We start from the raw sequence: 20,571 nt of genomic DNA, 5'->3' as shown, positions 1-20,571 counted from the left end.
ATATTTGTACACCCATATCCACAGCAGCATTATTCACAATGGTCAAGAGATGGAAGTAACCCAAGTGTCCACACAACACGTGGTCCATCCACACAACGGAATAGTATTCAGCCTTAACAAGGAAGAAAATTCTGACACGTTACGACATGGATGAACCTTGAAGACATTATGCTAAGTGAAGTAAGCCAATCACAGAAGGACAGATCCTGTAGGATTCCACTTGTCTGATTCAAAGAGACAGAAAATAGTCAAATTCATAGAGATGGAAAGTTGAATGGCAGTTGCCAGGGGCTAGGGGTGGTGGGAATCAGGAGTTAGTGTTTAAAGAGGACAGAACTTCCTTTGCAAGATGAAAGAGTTCTGCTGATTGGTTGCACAGAAATGTGAGGATACTTAACACTGCTGAACCATACACATAAAAATGGCTAAGGTGGCAAATGTCATGGTATATGTACTCTACCACAATTTAAAAATAAATAGTATGTTTCAGAAAGTAATGTTTTGTATTCTCCCATCATCTAACGTCACAAATGCACGTAGTAAGTGTCCAATAGGTATAGAAAGATTGATTAATTGACCTACTGACCAAATGCCTTAAATGAGGAAGAAAGAGATCCCCAACCCACCAAGTAACGGTTTTTGAAAACTCACTTCTGTCCAGGTCCTTCCTCTGCCGAGAACCTTCAATGGCTCCCCACTGCCCTCAAGGTAAAGTCAAAGCTGCTAAGTGGTTGTCAGCCTTGACCAAGCGCTCACTGGAAAGTGCTCTACACACAGCACCTTAATCCTCACAACGACCCCCGTGAAGGAGGCATTTTTACAGATGAGACCCATGAGGCCTAGAGAGGTTAACACATTTGCCCGAGGTCACACTGCTGGTGTGAGCCAAAGCCAGGTAGTCTGACCAGAGTGCATGCTTATAAGCCCTACACTAAACCATGGCTCCAGTCCGGGCCCGTCACCCCTGCTCACCTTCCCCCGCGGGCCACACATCTTCCCCCCATCTGGTGGAGAGACTTCACAGCCCCAGATGTCCTTTGTAATGGTGTCTGACACACCACACCCCTCTCTCCTTGACAACCACCCCGCACCCCAAAGCTAGTGAGAGGCCCTTCCTGGCACCCCCTCTAGGCGATTATGTCAAAGCATTGACAGTGAGGACAGAGTCTGTTTTGGTGATTGTCTCCCGCTCTGACACCTCCATGGGGCACAGACCACGGCTTTTCAACCCTGGACTCACAGTACTGAACACAGGGTTTTGCCCCATGTGGAGGAAGGCAGGGAGGGAGAGAGAGAGAGAGCAGAGTGGAAGGAGGGAGGAAGGGGTGGGAGGGAGGAAAGAAGGGGAGGAAGAGGGGAAGGGGGGAGGGAGGGAGGAAGGAAGTTCTTTCTGGTCCCCTAAGGCTTTCCATGTTGTCACCGGCATCACTATAAGACTGTCATCATGGGATTGGACGCCCCTGGAATAAATAACCAGTTAACTCTTGTATTCCTTTACCGGCATTTCCAGAACAAAGTACCACAGACTGGATGGCTTCAAACAACCAAAATTAATTTTCCCATGGTTCTAGAAGCCGTAAGTCCGAGATCAAGGTATTGGCAGGTTGGTTCCTCCTGAGGCCCCTCTCCTTGCCCTGCAGATGGCCACCTCCCTTCAGCGTCCTCACACTGTGTGTCTGTGTCCTTCCCTCCTCTTCTCATAAAGATGCCAGTCCTATTGGACTAGGGCCCACCCTCATGACCTTATTTAGTCTTAATTACTGCCATCAAGACCCTATCTGCACACAGTCACATTGTGAGGTCCTGGAGGTTAGGACTTCAACATCTGAATGCAGGGGACACAGTTCAGCCCTTAACAACCCTCAAAACGCAAGGCGACCCGTTCAAACAAGTCTCCCTGGAAGCTGCCACCCTGTTCCACCGATGTTGCCACCCTGTTCCTCCCGCAGAGGCAAACTGCTACCAGGCTCGTCTCTCACAGAGTTTCACTTGTGAGAGTGTGTTTGATCTCAAGAAACACCGTAAGGTCACCAAGAGCTGACTGGCAGTCACCTGGGTGCAGAGTGGAGACCACTTTCTGATAAAAGACTGAGATTAAAAATGGCATCCTTGGCATTCAGAGGTGAGAAATTGGTCCTGAAGGATGTTCCTAAATCGGGAATGCAGAAATATTTTGAGCAATGACAGTATGCCTGGACCAAGTTCATGGTCTTTCTGGGTGACTTCTGTGGAGAAGAACCACGGACAATGTAATATATATATATATATATATATATATATATATATATATATATATATGCATAAGATTGTGTGTGTATATATATATATAAAGAATGTATTCAATATGTCTGTAAAAGAATGTGTGTATATATATATATATACAAAGAATATATATATGTATAACTGAATCACTTTGCGGTACAGCAGAAATTAACACAACGTTGTAAATCAACCATACTTCAATTAAAAAAAAAGAATCATGGCATCTTGGCTGTGACTTAGGGCAAGTCATTTGTCCCCTCTCCTTCCTTAGTGTGACAATCTGACAGTTGTTCTCGTGGAGTTGTTGAAAGCACTACACGAAGTGAAAATGAAAAGTACTTTGCAAAAGTCCTATAGACGTACTACTTATTACTTTTACTGTTATCTCAACTCTGATTGCCATTTCCAGGGATTTCTGCCAAGGATGGAAGCTACACTGGAGATCCATCTAAGGTTTTTTTCAAACATGAGATTTTTCTGATTCTAAGCTATAGGTTCAAATTATATATCAAGGGCTTCCCTGGTGGCGCAGTGGTTGAGAGTCCGCCTGCCGATGCAGGGGACATGGGTTCGTGCCCCGGTCTGGGAAGATCCCACATGCCGCAGAGCGGCTGGGCCCGTGAGCCATGGCCGCTGAGTCTGTGCTCCGCAATGGGAGAGGCCACAACAGTGAGAGGCCCGCATACCGCAAAAAAAAAAAAAAAAATTATATATCAAATCCTTATTTCTTACCCACACCAAGTTGACCAGGGCTGAGAATGAACCCCTCATTCATTTCTAAAGAATTTAATCCACAAGTAAGCAAAGAACAAATGAACAAAGAAAAGGTCTCAGTGACTCAGAGGAGGGACTGTAATGGCACAAAGTTTCTTTTGGTGGTGATGAAAATGCTCTAAAGTGGACTGTGGTAATGGTAGCACAACCCTATGAATATACTAAACCACTGAAATGTACACTTTAAATCAGTGAATTGTATAGTATGTGAATTATATCTCAATAAAACTGTTAAATAAAACTCCCCAGAGCCTTTTCTGGTGGACTCTGACTTGGCAGAGTTTCCTGATTCTTCATCAGTGTAAGTTCCGCCACTCAAGATTCCCACAAAAATGGCCAAGAGGACACCGTCCCACTCTACAGTGCAGGCAGCTGAAGGACCGTTTTATATACCCTGGGATACACTTAACAGGAATCCAGGCAACAAGGAACAAGCAACAAGCGTCGTGTGGTTTACCTGCAACAGAGTATGTACCGCATGGGTAACAGGGAAAACTCCTTCTGTGGCTGATAAACATTCAGAAAATCCAACGAAGTACCCAATTTTCAGGCATCCCAGGATGATGGTAATGACTGCAAACAACGTGATACTACCTAAATTGGGGGAGGGGGATGGGTAGAAATACACACATATAAGTGTTAATATGCACTAATATCATTTCAAAATAAATTATATTAAACCTTCACATAAATGGTCAAATGATTTTTGACAAGAGTGCCAAGACAATTCGATGGGGAAAGTACATTTGTTTCAACAACCAGTGCTAGGAAACTGGGTATCCACATGCAGAAGAATGAAGCTGGATGCTTACCTCACAGTATATCAAAAATTACCTCAAAATGAATCAAAGACTTAAATGTAAGACCTAAATCTATAAAAATCTTAGATGAAAACATAGGGGGAAATCTTTATAATGTTGGATTTGGCAGTGACTTATTGGATATGACACCAAAAGCACAAGCCACAAAAGTAAGAAATAGGTAACTTGGGCTACATCAAAATGAAAAAGAAATTATGCACCAGAGGACACTATCAACCCACAGAATGGAGAAAATGTTCACAAATCGTATATCTGATAAGGTGTGAGGGTCCAGACTCTATACAGAACTACAATTTAACCATTAATAAAAAAAATAAAAAATAAACAAAGGATTTGAATAGACATTTCTCCAAAGAACATATGTAAATGGATAATTAATACATGAAAAGATGCTCAACATCACTAATCATTAGGGAAATGAAAATGAAAATCACTAGGAAATACCACCTCAGGGACTTCCCCGGTGAGAAGACTCCATGCTTCCACTTCAGGGGGTGTGGTTCGATCCCTGGTCAGGGAACTAAGATCCCACATGCTGTGTGCCATGGCCAAAAAAAAAAGAAAAGAAATACCACTTCACGTGCATTAGCATGGCTACTACCCAAAAAAGAGAAAGAAAAGGGGTGGGGGGAGGGGGGAAGGAGGGGGGAGGGGAGCGAGGGGAGGTGGGAAAGGAAGGAAGGAAGGGAGGGAGAGAGGGAGGGAGGGAGAGAAGGCGTGTGGAGAGAAGTAAAATAATAACAAATGCTGGCAAAGATGTGGAGAAATTGGAACGCTTATACACTGTTGATGGAATGTAAAATGGTGTAGCCACTATGGAAAACAGTATGGCAGTTTCTCAAAATTTTAAAAACAGTAACTCCACATGGTCCAGCAACATACCCAAGAGGATCAAAAGCAGGTACAAAAGCATATACACCCATGTTCATGGCAGCATTATTCACAATAGCCTAAAGGTGAAAGCAACCCAAGTGTCCATCAATGGATGAACAGATAAAGCTTGGCAGGGACTTCCCTGGTGGTGCAGTGGTTGAGAATCCGCCTGCCAATGCAGGGGACAAGGTTCAAGCCCTGGTCAGGGAAGATCCCACATGCCGCGGAGCAACAAAGTTCGTGAGCCACAACTACTGAACCCTTGTGCCACGACTACTGAAGCCCGCACACCTAGAGCCCATGCTCTGCAACAACAGAAGCCACCGCAATGAGAAGCCCGCGCACTGCAACAAAGGGTAGCCCCTGCTCGCCGCAACTAGAGAAAGCCCACGCGCAGCAACGAAGACCCAATGCAGCCAAAAATAAATAAGTAAATATTTAATAAATAAATAAATTTATTTTTTAATTGCCCTGTTTTTTTTTTAAAAAAAGTGTGGAATATCTGTGCAATGGAATATGATTCCGTTTTAAAAAGGAAAGGCATTCCGACCCCTGCTACATCGTGGATGAACCTTGAGGACATTATGCCGAGTGAAACAAGCCAGTCACAGAAGGACAGATGCTGCATGACTGTGCTCCTAGGAGATGCCTTAGAATAGTTCAGTTCATAGGGGAAAAAGCAACATGGTGGCTACCAGGGGCTGGGAAATGGGGGGTTATTTAATGATACAGACTTTTCGTTTTACAAGATGAAAGCGTGTTGGACATTACAATTGTAATGAATTCACAATATGAACGTACTTAACACCACTGAACTGTACACTTAAATGATTAAGTTGGTAAATTGTACGTTATGTCTATTTTATCACAATTTTAAAAGTTTTAAATATATATAAAGCAAATTCTACTATCGGCCTCACAAGCTGAAAGTAGGAGACAATATTACATCTCGTTTATCACTGGACCGACCTCATGCATATTCCAGGGTCTGATAAGGGACGTACATTCAACAAAGTTTGGCCAAAACAACACAAGTCCTCTAGAAGTTTTCCCCCCAAAATGATCCATCTAAGAGTGTCACTGTTCTGCTCAAAAATCTCAGTTCTCTGATCCTAAATTCCTGCTCTAAATAATAAAAGTAAGGGGTATAAGGTATACAGGAACTTTCTGTACTATCTTTGCAATTCGTCTGTAAAATAGAAAGTTTATTTTTTCAAAATGATAGGGAGGGGTCTAGAGCAGTGGCATGAAAAGGGCTGTGCTAGTGAAGTGAAGAAAGGCAAGTTCTCTGATGGTACATCCAGCATAGTTGACAACAAATTAAACAAACAAGAAATATGCATATGAATAAGACTGGGAAGGAATATGCAAAATACATTAAAAAGAAACTCGTAACCAAATGAAAAAAAATAGCAAGAAAACCATAATGATGGTGGGGACTTGATCGATGTTACAGTCCCTAATCACCCTTCTGGGCCAACATTAACCACCATTCATACATTCTCTCCCACGAACAGAGGAAACTGGATCGTGTTTGACATGAATTATGGCACGAGAAGAGAGAAGGGCATGAGCCATAACAGGGAGCTATAATATTACAGCTCTGGCCTAAGAAGCCTCCAGTGAAGAGTAATGCAATCGCCTGGCTCCTTTCCATTGCTCAAAGCATTATAGAAACAACTCTAAGTCACATTTTCTTAAATCCTGGAAATGCCCCAGTGAAATCAGAAACTTTGTAAGAGTGGAGAATCAATCCCAGGGCTTTGAAATGGTTTGATAAATGCATGGTTCGTTTTGATTACAAAGAGAAATAGCAAGATGAGGTGAGGCAGCCTGGTTGGGTGGCAAGGGCACAGGCTGTAACTCTGGGAACCTGGCTGTGCCACCAATGGAACATGGGAGTTCAGACAGGTCATTTCCATGCTCCCGGCCTCGGTTTTCCCATCTATAAAATGAGATTGGTCCACAGCAGTGGCTCACAAACTGCAACAGAATCACCTGGAAGGCTTGTTACAACACAGAGTGTGCTGGGCCGCACCCCCAGAGTTTCTGATTCAATAGATCTGGGGTGGGGCCCCCAAATTTGCATCTCTAACAAGTTCACAGGTGGGGTGATGCTGGTGATCTGGGACCCCACCTTGAGAACCACTGATCTTTGCCACTGACATTTCAAGAGCTGTAACAAACACATCACATGCCTTCTCACGCTCTTAAAGCCCTTCCTTCCTTCATCCATCCTTCCATCCATTTATTTGTACAACAAATATTTTAGGGACTCATACTATGCATGAGGCATTTTGCCAGAGGCTCAAAGGTAAACAAGTAAGATTGCTGGATAAACAAAAATACACACATATAGTATTGCATAAATTATGGAGTACACAAAATATAGAGCGATGAGCTGGCCCCAGACTTCTCATCTGCATCGTGGGAAACCAGAAGCCAGTGGAAGAGTAGCTAGAGTCCACTGCAAGGAAAGGACTGCATCTCAAGAACCCTATTCCCAGCCAAGATGGCACCCACTTGTCAGGGCAAAAGACAGAAAGATATATGAAGGTATGCCAAATATAATTGTTTGACAATTATTTGTTGTTCAACTATGATCCAGGTACTTGGGATATTAAAATGTCAGTAAAATAAAGTACCTGTCCTTGATGAGTTTAACATTGAGTGGGGAAGCAGAAAAATAAACAAATAAATAATAAACATAGAAGAAATGTCAGGAAGTACTAAGTGCATGAAGGAAAGTAAAGCAGGGAAGAGGACTGAGGTTGACGGTGGTGGTCAGAAAAGGATTCTCTGAGAAGGTGACAGTTGAACAGACAAAAAAGGACAGTTGAACAGACAAAAAAAGGACAGGGAGAAAAATATCATCCACATAACTCACCTGAAAAAGGGCTTTAACCAAACAACCAGTGAATTAGGAGAGAGTCCTCTCAATGAGAGAAGACGAAGAGGAGAGGCAACGATAGTGAGCAACAAACTTTGCAACAGAATGAAGAGGTAGATGGACATATAATGGAAGGAAGGAGAGAAGGAAGGGAGGGAGGGTGTAAATGAATGTATGATGGATGGATGAAAAGATGGAAGGATGATGGATGGATGGATGATGGATGGATGGATGGATGATGGATGGATGGATGGATGGATGATGGATGGATGAATGAGTGAATGGGTGAATAGTCCAGTAGATAAACAGATTAATAGAAAAGAAAGCAAGATAAGAGAGGTTAAATCCGAATGGGTGAAGATAAACTGTCTGGAAATGTGTCATTTACATGCTATATAAAGACTTGTGATACAGAATAAAATTGGGGATGACTGAGTAGGGAGCAGGGATGAAAAACCTTTCAAAGTTCTCATAGTAAAAAGATGGGTACTAGGGGAAAAGAGGGAAACAAATGTATACTCTAAAGGTCTTGTCTCACTGGAATAGAGAGTGGGTGGGAGGATCTTGGAGTGGGAAGCAATGTGTCTTGCTGGGGGAAATGTTGCATATTTTGTTTTCAGGTAAGAATGGAGTAATATGTATCTGGTTATGAGAATGAGAAAAGGGAATCTAGCCATTAATGGAATAGAAAAACACAATAAAATGTTCAAAGTGCTCCAAAAAGCAAACGTGGAAAAGGCACATGAGGCAACAAAATGTAAAATAAATCATTATAATCAACATAAAGAAAAATAGAAATAATAAAGTCTGGGATATAAATCATTACAATTAGAATGATCTAAGTGTCGCACTAATTAAGGGGTGGGAATATTGAATTAAAAACAAAACCTAGCTATATGTTCTTTTTACGAAACACACTTTTAACTAAGTGATAATAGTGGAAAATAGAGGGGTGGGCAAAGAGGAAGTAGCAATGCAAACGAATAGAAAGAAGGAACAGCAATATTAATATCAGACCACTTGGGATTTAGGGTTCAATGTAATAAATAGGATAAAGAATCCTTCCACCCTTATCACTACACATGAAAAAAACCCGTAATGTATGAGGAAGACATAATAATCAAATAGCCCATATAAAATCATTTTTGTTTTGTATATTTAACTGCTACTTTAAAAAAAAAGAGTGGAAGATTTCAGAACTAGACAGATCTAGTAGACATAAGATATGACACAGAAGAATTGAATCACACAATTGATAAACTTGGTTTTATAATACCACCTTGCATATTGATAAAAATCAATTATGCTCTAAAAACACAGTACACAGAGTATAGCGGTAGGTACTGACTGTCTGGCTTCAAATCCTTTTTCTACCACTTATTATAGTTGATGACCTTGAGCAATTACTTAATTTCTCTGTGCCTCAGTTTCCTCATCTGTAAAATGTGGATAATAAGATTGACTATCTCCTAGGGATGTAGAGGAGATTAAATGATTCATAACATGAAAAGCACCTAGAACAGTGCCCCACAAATAGAAAATTCTATAAACGGGATGTTATCATCATCGTCATCACTCAACCACAAAGAAACACTTAATGAATTAGAACCAATTAGAAAGTTCCCCAGCCACATTCCTTGAGAATAATCCTAAAATGTCTAGTGTTGGCAGAGGGGAGACTCCTCCTCTGTGTTAGGCTCCCAGATCCCTTCTAGGAGTCTAGAATCTTGAACCGTAAGCTCTTAGAGGTGGAAGGTTCCACAAAGTTAGTTCACATCTCCCATCTCATGCAAGGATGCTTCCCAGTGCATCATGACCAGCGGCCATCTGGTCTCCACCTGGACATGCCCAGGGCTGGGAGGCTCACCCTTCCATCTCCAGCTGGTGCTTAGATTACAATGCTCTTCCCCACAGTGAACTGCAGTCAGCCTCCCAGAACTGCCATCCCCTTCCCTGGAGATTCTGCCGTGGTTCACTCATTCCTTCATCCATTCATCCATGCATTCACCCATTTGATGATTCAGCAAATATCAACTGGCCCTTTTACATGTTAGGCACTGTGCCAGGAGCTCAGGTTATAATGGTAATTACATTCAGACAGGGTCTTTGCCTTCAAGAGCTCACCATCTGGTCAGATCAACAAACAAACTGAATGACACAATCTCCTGCTTGAGAAGTGCTAGGAAGAAAACAGGGTGTTATGAGAACATACAACCCGGAAGCCACACCTGGTCTGAAGGCATCGGGAAAGGCTTCCCTGAAGAAGTGACTCTCGTTTGCTGACCTGAAGCTGAAGGGGGTGGGCCTGCAGCATTTTCCACCCCACCATCTCCACATCCTCTCTCTCCTGGACTGGACATCCTTTCGCTCCTCCTGGGGCCGCCCTCCTGCAGGCACCCATGTGATGCTCAAGGGGGACGTGACACTCCACATGCAGCCTGACCTCCTTTCCAATCAATGCCTGACCAGCATCGGCTTTTTGGGCAGCTACATCATGAGGTTGAAATCCTGACATCAGGTTTACATTTTCTACTAGAGCAGAAATCCCATCCCAAAACCCCAAACATGCATGATAATGCATGCAGTTAGGCAAGACTCTCTCACGGTGACCCCAGGCTGGATCATGGCTCCCTTTCCTGAGGGAATTGCTCAAAATTCCCTGCATCTTGATCTGCTCCAGAATTTTGCTGGGAGTTGCCGTTATGCTCAGTTCTCTATATTCTGTGCATTCTTTATCATTTTTAAAATTCAGGGTAGCTTTCTGAGACCCTACATATTCTCCCTAAGTCCACTTAATTCCTAACTGACCTCTCAGCCTCCTGTTTTACTCCTCTGAAAACCAGGTCCCACCCTGCAGATGGAGTGATCATTCTGAAACACAAGTATGATCACATCATTCCCTTTGTTCAAAACCCTCAATGGCTCCCCACTACCCACTGCACAAAACCGAGATCTGAAGCCTGCAGATAGGGTTCCAGCTAACTCAGATCTTGCTGACATCTCTGGACTCACTTCCAGACTCCAGCAAAAGCAGAAGGTCCTCCTCTGGGACCTCTCCCTAAACCCCCAAACCCTTGCCCCAGGCTACCCTTCTGCCTATCCACCCATCCCCTGCACATCATAACACTGAATCATTTAGTGAATAATAATAATGTCTTTCTCTTACTAAATGCCACAGGTTTCTCTAAGCATTTTATATGTACAAACTCACTGATTCTCATACAACCCTATGTGATGGTTGGGGGGTATCATCCTCCCCATTTTACAGATGAGGGAACCGGGGCAGAAAAGTGAGGCTACATGGGTTGGGGTGGGGTTTGGTGGGGAGCTCTTAGCCATCGTGCTCTGCTGCCCCTCATTGTCTGCACCGTCTTTGCCCCCTCCTGCAGTCCTCCATGCAGGGCCAAACCTGAGCCTCCTGCTGTCCCCAGGGCTCAGCCAGCGCCTGGCACAGAATGGGAGCTCGGTCCAGACTGCTGAACAAAACCAGACCAAAGTTTCTGCCCCGACGTCACAAAAGTTGTCCCCATGCAGTGGGCTTGGCCACCTTCTCTGTTGTTCCCTGCAAGTTCCAAAGGTCCCTCTGCTCGATGAAGAGGACAGAAACCAAATGGAAGTTAGAGGTTTTGCCTTCTCTGTTACCTGCTAATATCACACCCTCTGTCCCGAAGCCAGGAACTTATCTCTCTTCTCTTTCTCACTCTGTCCGTATATTTCTGGTGACAGGGGCTCAACCCTCCTCCTGATGCCCTTTCAGCTTCCTGGTCTAGAAAATGAGGGTGATAACACCCACCCCAAGAACCGCTGGGAGACTGAAAACATTACGCTCAGTGAAAGAAGCCAGTCGCCAAGATGACATATTATGTGATTCCATTTATAAAAATGTCCAGACCAGGCGAGTCTAGAGACATAAAGTAGATCCATGGTTGTCTATTCCTGGGGAGGGTCTGGGGGATGATAGCTAAAGGGCATAGTGTTTCTTTTTGAGATGATAAAATGTTCTAAAAATTGACTGTGGTGATGGTTGCACATCTCTGTGAATATCCTACAAACCATCGGCTTGTGCACCTTAAATGGGTGAACTGTAGACTATGTGGACTACATCTCAGGAAAACTATTGTTTTAAAGAAAGGAGGAGAATTGCTAGGCACACTGACATGGGCTCACTATACCCAGAGCAGGGACAGAAGCCCAAGGAAATGAGGAGTATCTGGAGAGGCCGTGTCTGCAGAGGAGTGAGGTGATCAAACTGAGATGAGCGTGCATTCTGAGGAGGGAAACAAGGTGAAGCCCAGACCCATGTTCATGAACTTGCTGCATCTGCCCCGAAGTCAGCAGGGTGGGCTGGAATACCACGGTGGCCCACCCTGGCCACTCCCTCCTTGGCCACACCAGACGCTGCCACAGGACTGCACACCAGGTTTTGCAATCCTGTCAGTCATCCTCCAGTGGTTTCTGTGAGTCCTGGCTGCACTCCTAGACTGTGGGCTCCCCTGGGTGCAGGGGCAGTTGCATCCTCGTGTCCTGCAGCCTTCCTCCTTCCCCTCTCCCTCCTCTTCTGCTCTCTGCCACCATCCTGCATGGCAGCCCGCCTCTCTTCACACATGCACTTGGAACCATTTCTTTTAGCAACCTTCACTTTCTCACCCATTGGACCGCCTGTTCCTAAAACCCATCACTGTGTCCCAATCTTTATCTCTACAGCCTGTACAGCCACCTGTCCTGGGCAGATCTTACAAAAGCAGCTCACGTCTGCCCCTTTACTTGCAGCCCCTTAGGGATAAGGAACACAGTGCCCTGAGCAGCCCTTTTCCAAGGATGGTGCACTGGACAGAGATGTAATGTGTCGTATACATGGATGTGCCTCATTTTAAGTAGAAAGCACTTTGTAAAAACCTGATCTCGTAAAAGTAGACTTGGGAGTGATTATTCACACGCACAAAGAAAGCCTCACTGTGACAAACAACTGGGACAATGCCTCTAATGTACCAGCATTCCAAACGCACTCAATAACTGTGGCTATTAGTCTTACTGTCGTCATTGCCATGACTTTGTGTTAATAACACTTCTCTGGGCTTGAGGCAGGCCAGAACAAGGAAAAGGACTACCTTCACCGCTGCGGTCTTTTAAGAGACCAGAAACAGAACAGAAACAGGACCCTGGTAATTAACAGGAAGAAATGGCTATTCATTAGATTTTCATGTCACTGGACACACAGGACTGGCATGAGATATCCCAGCTGCTGCCACTTCTTCCAGAAGAAATCAATCTCTTTACTTAGCAAACAGAGGATCTGGATGAATAATCCATCATTTCCACTCATTTTTAAAAATTAGTCAATATTTTTTGTTCCAAAGAAAGTCTTCACTTTCTCACACCCAGTAGGTGGGACAGAATGTTTTCCTGCTCAAAGAAATGCCTCACAGCCCGTACCAAGACCCAAAATCTTTCTCTGGAAAACCTCAGTGCCCAGAATTCCACAGGGTGACTCTTTCTCAGAGCCCCAGACTTCTAAGACCATCACAGAAGCCAGGGCAGAGCTAAGTCAAACCTGTTTTTCCAGCTAGGATTCCAGGGAAATTCTCAGTCCCTGCTGGGGCTGAAGGCACTTTCCCTTGGCATTATGGCCTCCTGGGGTACTTTGGGGATAATTAGGCTCTTGCTTCTTTGATAAACTGCAGCTCATTTACAGGGATAGACAGTGCTTTGCAAATAGCTTTCACTCGACCTCTCCCAGCTCCTCCCTGAGAGGTGGCCAGTATTCTTATTTTACTGATGAGGAAACCGGGACTCAGAAAGGCGAAGGTAACAGAGCCGAGACATCAAGCCAAGACTTCCAGGATCAGCACCACTTCCATCATCCACATAGCTCACTTGAATAGTTATGTTATTATGGGGTAACTTGCTGAGTGTCTAAACAGCCACACCCTTTACTGAACACCTACTATGTGCTCTCCTATACTGCCTCATTTGCTCCAGCTCTACCTGGTGTCTAATGGACATCTCAAATGTAACACATCCACAAGAGGAATCCTGATTCTGCATCCCCACACTTACTCCTCCTTCTGTCTTCCCAGTCTTGGGAAATGGCACCACCATTCACCCATTGACTGGGGTCCCAGTGCTTAGAGTCTTCCTGGAAAGAGTGAGAGAGAGAGAGGAGGGAAGAGTGAGGAAGAACAGGGTGGGGGAGGGAGAGAGGAAGGAAGGGAGAAAGGAGAGAGGGAGAGAGGAAGGAAGGATGAGGGGAGGGCAGGAGAGAGAAAAAGAGGAAGGAGGGAGAGGGAGGGAGGGCGAGAGAAAGGAAAGGAGGGAGGAGGGGGAGGATGGAACAGAGAGGGGTAACACAGAAAGGAAGGGATGGATGAGGAGAGAAGAAGAAGGGAAGAAGAGAAGAAAGAAGGACAGAAGGATGGAGTAGGAAAGAAGTGAGGGAAAGACCAAGGAAGGATCCTGCCACTACAGGAAAGCATAGGTCAAAAGCCTCTGTATGCAATATTGTTTTAGCCTGTTTAAGTCAACAACCTCAAAATAACATTTTATTCTTGTTTGCTTGTTTGCTATGACACTGGATTCACTCCATTTATAGGGTCACAAAACCACGAACCTCCCTGAAACAACTACTTTCAGAGCAGTAATCTGGGTCACGCTGCAGTTTTGTGCAGTTTTTCCAAAGGCAAGATGAACTAGACACAGTCCCTGAGCCTAAGAAACCTAAAATCCCATCCAGATGACAAGGCTTATATCCACTAATCATAAGACAAGGCAGAAATAGACAAGCGCCAAAGAGCTCTACAACAGAGAGAGCTGTGGCAGCCCATGGGAGTGAGGAGAAATTCCTGCCAGGTGTGTAGAGAAGGTGTCCTTGGGGCAGACCTTTGAAGGGAGTGTGGGTGGGAGGGAGAGTGACTGTGTGCTGGGCGCCCACCCTGTACCCAGCAGTCACTGGTCCTACACGTGTGATTCCCATTCTACACATGCTGAAACTAGGGGAGTGGGAAGACTAAATAATGTGCCCAAGAGCATGCAAGGAAAATGACAGCCACACTCTGAGACTTAAATTCAGATCCAACATGAGAATTCAAGCAGAGACCTGTGATGTGTCTGGACCACACAGAGTGAAATGTACCCGGCCCCTCCCATGAAGATTTCTCAGGCACCCGCTTTCTCCACAGACTCCCCACCACCTCCTCCCTTTGACCTGCATCATGTCTATCTCCCTTCCAACAGTGCAAGGTCCTTGAGGAGAGAAGGGTTCCTGTCTTGACAACGTTTCAATCAGTGTGTTGTGGGTACCTAGCAAGTGCTTCTATTCCCCGCTGCCTGAACATTTATCCACTCGTTGATTACATCATTCATCTCAACCGCATTTTCTTAGCACCCACTCTATACCAGGCCCTGAGTTGGCTCTAGGACGAAGAGATGAGCATCTTAGAGATCCCCCAGTGTGGTGGAGGGGACAGAAGTGTCAACAAGAAGCACAGTGCCTTCCCAGGGCGCAGTGAGGGGTGAAGCAGTGCGGTCAGAACCCCAAAGGGTGAGAGATGGGGTCTGAAAAGCATCACTGGGGAGCACGGGGTGGGGCCTGAGCCCTATCTCCTAAAGCAAGGCAGGTGGGAGGCATTCCAGGAAGAGGGAACAGAATATGCAAAGGCAGATAAGCATGAAGTATTGTGATGGGAACTAAAAGCCTTTGAGACTGGAGCACAGAATGCGGGCTAAGGAGAGGATTAAACTAAAGAGGCCATCTGAGCTCAGATCTTAGCGGGCCTTGAATGCCAGGATAAGGAGTGTGGCCTCCATCGTGGGGTCCGTGGAACCATGGCAGGGCTTTAAACAAGGAAAGATGTGAATAGGTTTGTGTAACCGTAGTTCCAACGATGGCATGTAAGGCAAGAGCCTGAAGGCGGAGAGAGGAGACTATGGCAATAATCCAGCCTTAAGAAAGAAAGAGAGAGAAGGGAAGGTGGGCGGCGGCGGGCAGAAAAGATGTGCAGGAAGATGGAGGCAGAAAAGACTAAAGGAGAGAAGTCAGAGAAGGAAAGGGTACAGAGCTGCTGTCGGGCTGCGGCTAGCGGGCGAGCAGGCTGGGGTCGCTGGGCACTCACCCGCCGGCCGGCTCGCTGCTTCGGGGACTCACCGCGGAGCCAGCGCGCGCCGGCGTGCGTGTCCTTGAGGCGGCGGTGCGCGGAGCTGCGGCCCACGTACCACAGCATCCAGAGCAGCTGCAGCAGCATGAGCGCCGTGAGGAAGCACAGCAGGTCGCTCTTGCCCACGCCCGAGGCGTGCACGGCCCAGGCCAGCAGGAACAGCAGCCCCGCCACGAACACGTTCAGCCCATACTGGCTGCTCAGCGCTTCCGCCAGCTTCTGCGGGAAGCTGGCGCGGATGGCGCCCCGACGAGGGGCCGGGGACTCCGGGGGCCCCGGGGCCGGGAGCTGGGGCGGCGGGCAGGCTGCGGGTCCCGACAAGCCCCTGTCCGGGCTGCTCCGAAACGCCTGGGGAGAGGCAGGCGCCCCCTGGCCCTCGGGCATCATTGAGGGACCCGCACTGAGTCTAGTCCCGGGCCCCACCCGCTGCCCCTGTCCTCTGCCCTAATCCCGACGCCCTCTGCCAACCAGCCCGCTGTCCTGATCACCCTCGGACGCCTGATCTCCCGCCTTCTGCCCCCTACCCCCGGTCAAGGTACCCACCCGATCCACTTACCACCTTCCCCCCCCACCCCGTCCCCCGCCAACCCGGGCTGACCCGGGCTGACCCCGGCTTCTTCGCCCTCCCTAATTCGCACCGCCCACCTTCCCTCCCTCCTCAATGTCCGGGGCAACACTTCCGCCCACTCTGCACCCACGCGGGCCGCTCCCCGCCCCTGGTGCCTCGGCCTGGGGGCAGCCCTGCCCCGATGGCCGCGCGTCCTCCCGCTCCCCGACCCGCGCACTGTCCTCAGCTCTGTCCCCTGAGCCGATGCCGGATGACAGGTGCCTCCCGCCGGCTTCCAGAGGTGGGATGGGGGGCAAGGTGTCGCCCTGAGCCGGCCCGAGGGTGTGGGCGCGGAGGCGTGGCCGCGGCGGAGCGGCGCGTCTGGGGCCCCGCGGGTGAGTGCGCTCCTCTGGTGCCCCTGAGCGTCTCCGTAGCGGACCACGGAGGTCTAGGTGAGCCCGGACGAACGCGTCCGTGTGCGTGAGTGTCTGCCTGTCCTCGTCTCTGCGTATTTCTACGGTCTGTTTTCTCTGTTGCGTGTTGCTGTCTCTCTCTGGAGGTCAGTCTTCGGGTGTGTCTGGTTGGGTCGGGGAGGATGGGAGGGGGTGGCAGCTCCTGTCCCTAGATCTATGAATAGGGGGACAGGGTGTCCTTTTCGTTTGTGTCTGTGTTTGTCTGTCCGTCTGGTGTACCTGGGTGTCTGCCAGGAGATGCCCAGATGCGGACAAGACAGGAGCCACTTCCCAAGAAAAGAGACCATCTCTCTCCCTCCTCCAAGGGAATGGGGAGCTACTTCTGGGCTGAGCTGAGCTGGGGCTGGGGGCTGCCAGGAATCCTCCCTGGAGCCGGGGCAACCGGAGCGTCTCCCTCTGCTCCCCCAGGCCCCCCAAGCTGACCTGGTCCGCCACAGTGCCCCTCTCAGGAGGTCTTAAGGGCTGGCGTGGCTGAGATCAGGGCTGGAGCAGGAAGCTGGGAGGGAGCCACTGGGGGATGGAGCCCAGGAAAGGGCAGGCAGGGCTCACAGCGAGCCCCTTGTGCAGTAGCATAGGGCTCAGCACTCAGGAGACACCCTTTCCCCCTTGGTTTAACATCCTGCTGTTGTCGTTCTGAAATTCTTAATTTTTGAACAGGGGGACCCACATTTTCATTTTTGCAGTGGATCCAGCAAATTACGTAGCTGGTTCTGATTGCCAGAGGGTCCTGGCTGTGAGGGAGCCCTGGGCTGGGAGGGAGTCAACCTGAGGACTTGCCATCATTCACGTTTTCACTTTGTTTGTTCGTTTATGTGGTCAACACTCATTTATACTACACTGAATCATTTCAGGCTCTGTTCTAGGTGCCAGGAATTCAGTTATGAAAGACTGCCCTCACGGAGCTGACATTCTGGTGGAGACACACTCAGTGGATAACTATTTAACTCGCTGAGAAGCTATAGAGTATCAAACATGAGACTCAGCCCTGCCTTCCAGGAGCTCATGACCCAGGACTGCCTAGGGCGGGAGGGTTGGACAAGCCCTGAGTCAGCCAAGAAGGGTGAGAGGTTCCCGGAGGAGGCACCACCTGTACAGTTGTTTTTGTGGGGTTTTTGTAACATCTTAATTGGAGTGTAATTGCTTTACAATGGTGTGTTAGTTTCTGCTTAATAACAAAGTGAATCAGCTATACATATACATATATCCCCATGTCTCCTCCCTCTTGCGTCTCCCTCCCACCCTCCCTATCCCACCACCTGTACACTTTTTTTTTTTGCGGTACGCGGGCCTCTCACTGTTGTGGCCTCTCCCGCTGCGGAGCACAGGCTCTGGACGCGCCAGCTCAGTGGCCATGGCTCACGGGCCCAGCCGCTCCGTGTCATGTGGGATCTTCCCAGACCGGGACACGAACCCTTGTCCCCTGCATCAGCAGGCGGACTCTCAACCACTGCGCCACCAGGGAAGCCCATGTACACTTTGGATAGGAGTAGGAGCTGGCCAGGTGACATGGGGCAGGGCAGAGGAGGGCGTTCCAGAGAGAGAATGAAGCACGTGCACAGAAATGAGTGTGAAAAGGCAGGTGGGGACCAGGAAACATGTCCATCAGTATGAGGCTTAGAGTGTGCCCTTCAGCTGGGTGTCCCCAGAGCCAAGCCAGGTGGGTGCTCAGTAAATAAACCAAAGAGTTAATGAATGCACACGTGGATGGAGGCTGTATGAATGAGTAAGTGAAGTGTCGTCTTCTCATCAGATCACTGGGAGGTGGGACTCGGGATGTGTTCCCCCCGCACCCAGTGCTCTAGTCCCTGACCTTGCTTCGTTTTCCTTCTTAGCACACAGCGTTACCTGGAATGTGTGTGTATCTGGGGCCTATCACTCCCACTGTAATGAAAGCTCTATGAGAAGGATGTGGCCTGTCTTGTCCACTGCTGTATTTCCAGCATGTAGAACAGTGGTGCCTGGCACATAGTAGGTACTCAATAAATATCTGTTGAATTGTGTCCCCCCAAAAGATGTTGAAGTACCTGTGAATGGGACCTTCTTTGCAAAGAAGGTCTTTGCAAATGATCAAGTTGAGGTCATTAGTGTGGGTCCCAATCCAATATGACTGCATCCTTATAAAAAAAGGAAATTTGAAGATAGACACATACAGAGGGAAGAAGATGTAAAGATATAGAAAGAATGTCACCTGCAAGCCAAGGATTATCTGAGACTACCAGAAACTAGGAGGGGCCTGGAACAGCTTTTTCCCTCCCAGCCCCCAGAAGTAACCAACCCCTCTGACACCTTGATCTTGGACTTCTAGTCTTGAGAATTGTGAGATTATAAATTTCTGTTGCTTAAGCCATCCAGTGTGGTCTTTGTTAGGGCAGCCCCAGGAAACTAAGACACCCAACTTATTCCTTCTGTGGTCCCCTGGGGATCTGTTCACCTCTCCATCCTCTATTTTCCACATGGCATAATCTATTTTTTAACTGTCTTTCCTACTCTGAGCTCCCTACAGGCAAGAACTACATCTGGTTCATTCTGTTTTCTAAACCCAGCATGTGTTTTTTTCTTTTTATCTATTGAAAAATGTGTCCTAAGCACCTCTCATGTGCCAGGTATGGGACCAGGCCTGGGGCCAACAAGATGAAACCCAGTTTATGCCAAATGCCACGGGAGCCTGGGAGAGAGACAGCTTAGTGTCTGACAGGTGGCCAGGGCTCCATGAATGCCCCAGAGTCCCATAAAAACCACCTCTGCTTTTATTTCACTCTACAAGTTTACAAAGCACATTCACATCCGTTATCTCTTTTACATACATCAGCTCAAGTCAACATGAATGTAGAGGGAAAGGCAGCACCAAGTGGTGGTTAGGGGGATGAGCTCTAAAGCCAGGCTGCGAGGTTTGATTCCTGTCTCCATCACTTCCTGCTGTGTGACCCTGGATGAGTTACTAAGACTCACTGTGCCTCAATTTCCTCATCGATAAAAGGGAGCTCTTAATAGTAACCACTCTTACAAGTTTCTATGAGGACAAAATGAGTTGATACATATGAAGCACTTTGGAAGGTGCCCGCCAAATACAAAGTACCTAAGACCCTTTGTTATTTACTGAGCACCTACTATGTATCAGACCCTGGGCTGACACCGTGTGGCAGAGGCTGCCAACTGTCCATTAAACACATGCTCCCCTTCCGGAGCATAGAGCTGTCACAGGGAAGTGTCTGCCCAGCCAGGGACTCAATTCCCAGTGCAACTTGCATCTAAGTGGACCGAATGACTAAGTTCTGGACGTGGGGTGCGGACAGAAGTGACACACAAACTCGGGGCCCTAGCCCATGAAAAACCCCTACACAATCCTCCATTTTCTCCCCCCCCCCGCCCCCCCACCAGCCAGATATTGACACCAACACCCAGGGCAACCTTGGAGCCTCGTGCCGAAGACGGCGGAGCCTGTCAGCCTGAGCCCCCAGTGACTGGTGAAGCACATTCTCCCTGCTGAAACCGGACCTTACATGAGTGAGACATGAGCTTCTATCGTGCGACGCCACTGCAATTTGGAAAGGTATCTGCTACAGCAGCTAGCATGACCCTTAACTCGCTTAGAATACAAAGATAGATAACACACAATCCCCATCAGAAAATCAGGTGGGACTCCCTGGTCTGGGCTACCTCGATTCTTTTTAATAAGCAATGAAATGTAAGTTTCTGGACACCAAAGAGAGAAACAAGTCTGTCCCCTTTCCTCTCTACTCAAGACAATGGGAAAAACTGATTGAGAGATTTACCCACGCTG

The 20,571-nt window shown here is 47.4% G+C and overlaps 1 protein-coding gene across 1 annotated transcript in view; it reads right to left on the bottom strand.

Annotated features, from left to right (window-relative positions):
- The window catches only part of OTOP1 (otopetrin 1), a 42,890-nt gene extending 26,709 nt beyond the window's left edge, over positions 1 to 16,181 (bottom strand). Inside the window, exons 1-2 of the mRNA XM_032633385.1 lie at positions 15,761 to 16,181; positions 3,494 to 3,630 (exon numbers count right to left, since the gene is read on the bottom strand). Coding sequence (XP_032489276.1) covers positions 3,494 to 3,630; positions 15,761 to 16,157 — 534 coding nt within the window. The 5' untranslated portion in view covers positions 16,158 to 16,181. The remainder of the gene's footprint in view (positions 1 to 3,493; positions 3,631 to 15,760) is intronic.
- Between the last annotated feature and the right edge of the window lie 4,390 nt (positions 16,182 to 20,571).

Source organism: Phocoena sinus, chromosome 5 (genome assembly GCF_008692025.1).
Source record: "Phocoena sinus isolate mPhoSin1 chromosome 5, mPhoSin1.pri, whole genome shotgun sequence".
Classification (NCBI taxonomy): domain Eukaryota; kingdom Metazoa; phylum Chordata; class Mammalia; order Artiodactyla; family Phocoenidae; genus Phocoena; species Phocoena sinus.
Note: the sequence above shows the minus strand (reverse complement) of the source record. Positions and strands in the feature narration are given on the sequence as shown.